Source organism: Salvia splendens, chromosome 4 (assembly GCF_004379255.2).
Source record: "Salvia splendens isolate huo1 chromosome 4, SspV2, whole genome shotgun sequence".
Classification (NCBI taxonomy): domain Eukaryota; kingdom Viridiplantae; phylum Streptophyta; class Magnoliopsida; order Lamiales; family Lamiaceae; genus Salvia; species Salvia splendens.
Genome location: NC_056035.1, coordinates 6,436,089 through 6,438,455, shown reverse-complemented (window position 1 = coordinate 6,438,455; position 2,367 = coordinate 6,436,089). Strand labels below are relative to the sequence as shown.

At 42.1% G+C, this 2,367-nt stretch overlaps 1 protein-coding gene across 1 annotated transcript; it reads left to right on the top strand.

Annotated features, from left to right (window-relative positions):
- Positions 1 to 508: 508 nt before the first annotated feature.
- Positions 509 to 1,235, top strand: LOC121798264. Its single transcript, XM_042197181.1, has 2 exons — positions 509 to 604; positions 676 to 1,235. Exons 1-2 carry the CDS (start codon positions 526 to 528, stop codon positions 1,233 to 1,235), a joined length of 639 nt encoding a protein of 212 aa, XP_042053115.1. The 5' UTR covers positions 509 to 525.
- The last annotated feature ends 1,132 nt before the right edge of the window (positions 1,236 to 2,367 follow it).

Sequence of the window (2,367 nt, the reverse complement as noted above, 5' to 3'; positions counted from 1 at the left end):
AAAGTGTCATGTATGGGTAAAACCATGTCTGCCTAAGTACATCAAGAAGAAAACGGCTAATTGGCATATTTATTTAATGAGATTAAATACCCTAGGTTAACGGATAATTGGCCGAGGTTAATTAATTGTATTTATTTAAGGCTTACTGAAAGGCCCATCATCGCCATTCTCCCGGCCCGTTATACTGAAAGGCCCAAATAGTTCCATCATTAAAATGAGTGGGCTGGGCTCCTTGAAATAGGCCCATCAAGGAGTAGAAATAATGGTGTAAATATGCCTACTACGCGAAAGTCAACACCAATCACACAGAATCAGATCCATATTTCACTGAACACAGCACACAGAATCATTATTTTGCTCCTAAGATTTAATCACCTACTACGTGAAACTGTGAAAGTCAATACCTGTCACATTTTATGAACGCTGCGGATATCATTCACACCATTAATTATACAGTGTGCACTGTGCCGTCATGTTATTCTCTATATATATCCAACCAAAAAGTTTTGGTCATATTATTCAGACATGTATCTCATCAAAGATATCTTATTCTTGTTTCCTACATACATCATCGGCTTCAAAAAATCAATTCTGTTCATCCTAGGTAAAAATATCGCAAAATCAATCTACTGGATTATTATTATGATATGTATTGATTGTGCTAAAAAAACTCAGGGCTCATATGGAGCTTCAAGATGGTGGAGAAGACATTTCTCAACATATTAATCACGCGTCTCACCGCAGAGAATAAGTACGACCTTCGGAGTTCTGTGGTACTCGTGAATTTGCTGGAACTAATATCCGTTGTTCTCGTAGTGATCTCCACATACGCAACCAAGATTTGCAAGGGCCGCTTCTTGATGGTGGTGTTCTCCACTACAGTATTCATCGTGGTTAGTGTTGGAAGACCGCTTGATCAGGCTGATTCCCAAGGCCAAGCACGCCCGCTTAATCAGACTGATTCCCCAGGTCAATCACGCGACTTGATCAAGCAGAATTACCTGCTTGATCAGGCTAATTCCTCAGGTCAAGCGCGCGACTGGATCAAGCAGGATTGCCCGCTTGACCAAGCAGGTGTTCGCCTAACCAAACAGAAGTGTGGAGAGAAAAGAGAGAGCGCATTGGCTGTGAGCAAGAAGGAGTGCACGAGATCACAGACAGCTAAGGGAGTTGAGGACCACTTCTATACGTACAAGGATGTACTAATGAACAAGATTAAAGTAAAGGACAGTTAGTTAAAGTTATGCAGAGCAGTGAGCTGGAGTTTGTTAGATTCTTGGCGTTACATTAAGTTCTAGATTGTTCTCTTCATTGTATAAATAGTGGCAATGTAATCTTGAACAATCAATCAATGAAATACAGAGTTTAAACTCCATTACAATGTTTTACTCTAAATTACAAAGTTACATAGCTTCGATTTTATTCTTTCATGGTATCAGAGCGGGATCTTCCTGATCCTGTCTCTATACTCCCTTTCTCTTTTCTTTGGTTTCTTTCCACAAATGGCTAGCTCCAGCGCAATGTCTGGAGGAGTGGCTCAGAGTCAAGGAACTCAGCCATTCTATGCGCAGCTCCCTCCAATTTCAGTAAAGCTAACTGATGGGAACTTTTTGATGTGGCAACAACAAGTGGATGTCACGGCCTATGGATATGGACTTGAAGGATTTCTGAATGGTGAGAGAAGACCTCCACCTCAGTTGATTCTCACCACAGAAGAAGAAGGAGGCTCAGTGGTGAATGAAGAATTTGTCTCATGGCAGAGACAAGATAGGAGAGTGGCTGCTTGGTTGTTGTCTTCTCTCTCTGAGGGAGCTCTTGGTCTTGTTGTTGGGCTGAGATCTGCAAGGGACATATGGAATGCCCTAGAAACAAACTTTGCTAGCAGATCAACAGCAAAGATTATGCAATATAGACAGCAGATGCAGAATTTGAAGAAGGATTCTCTGACTATGAGCGAGTATGTTGGAAAAATGAGGAATTATTTTGATCTTCTTGGCTCAGTTGGGTGTAGGATTTTTGAAGATGAACAAGTCCTACACATTCTTGGTGGTCTTGGGCAGGAATATGATCCAGCTGTTTGTGCTATAAGCTCAAGGTCTGATTCTTGGAGTCTGGGAGATGCTACTGCCTTTTTGCTCACTTTTGAGTCAAGAATGGAGTCCTCAAGAACTCACTCCTCTAGTACAGAGGGCTCACAGCCAGCACTGAATCTGGTCCAACAGGCGACGCAAAAGAGGGATTACACTCCTTATGGCTCTAGATTTGATTCTGGAGGAGGAAGAGGAGGATCCAGAAATCAAAGAGGTGGAAGAGGTGGAAGGAGCTTTGGAAGAGGAAATGTCAAAGTGGTCTGTCAGCTGTGTGACA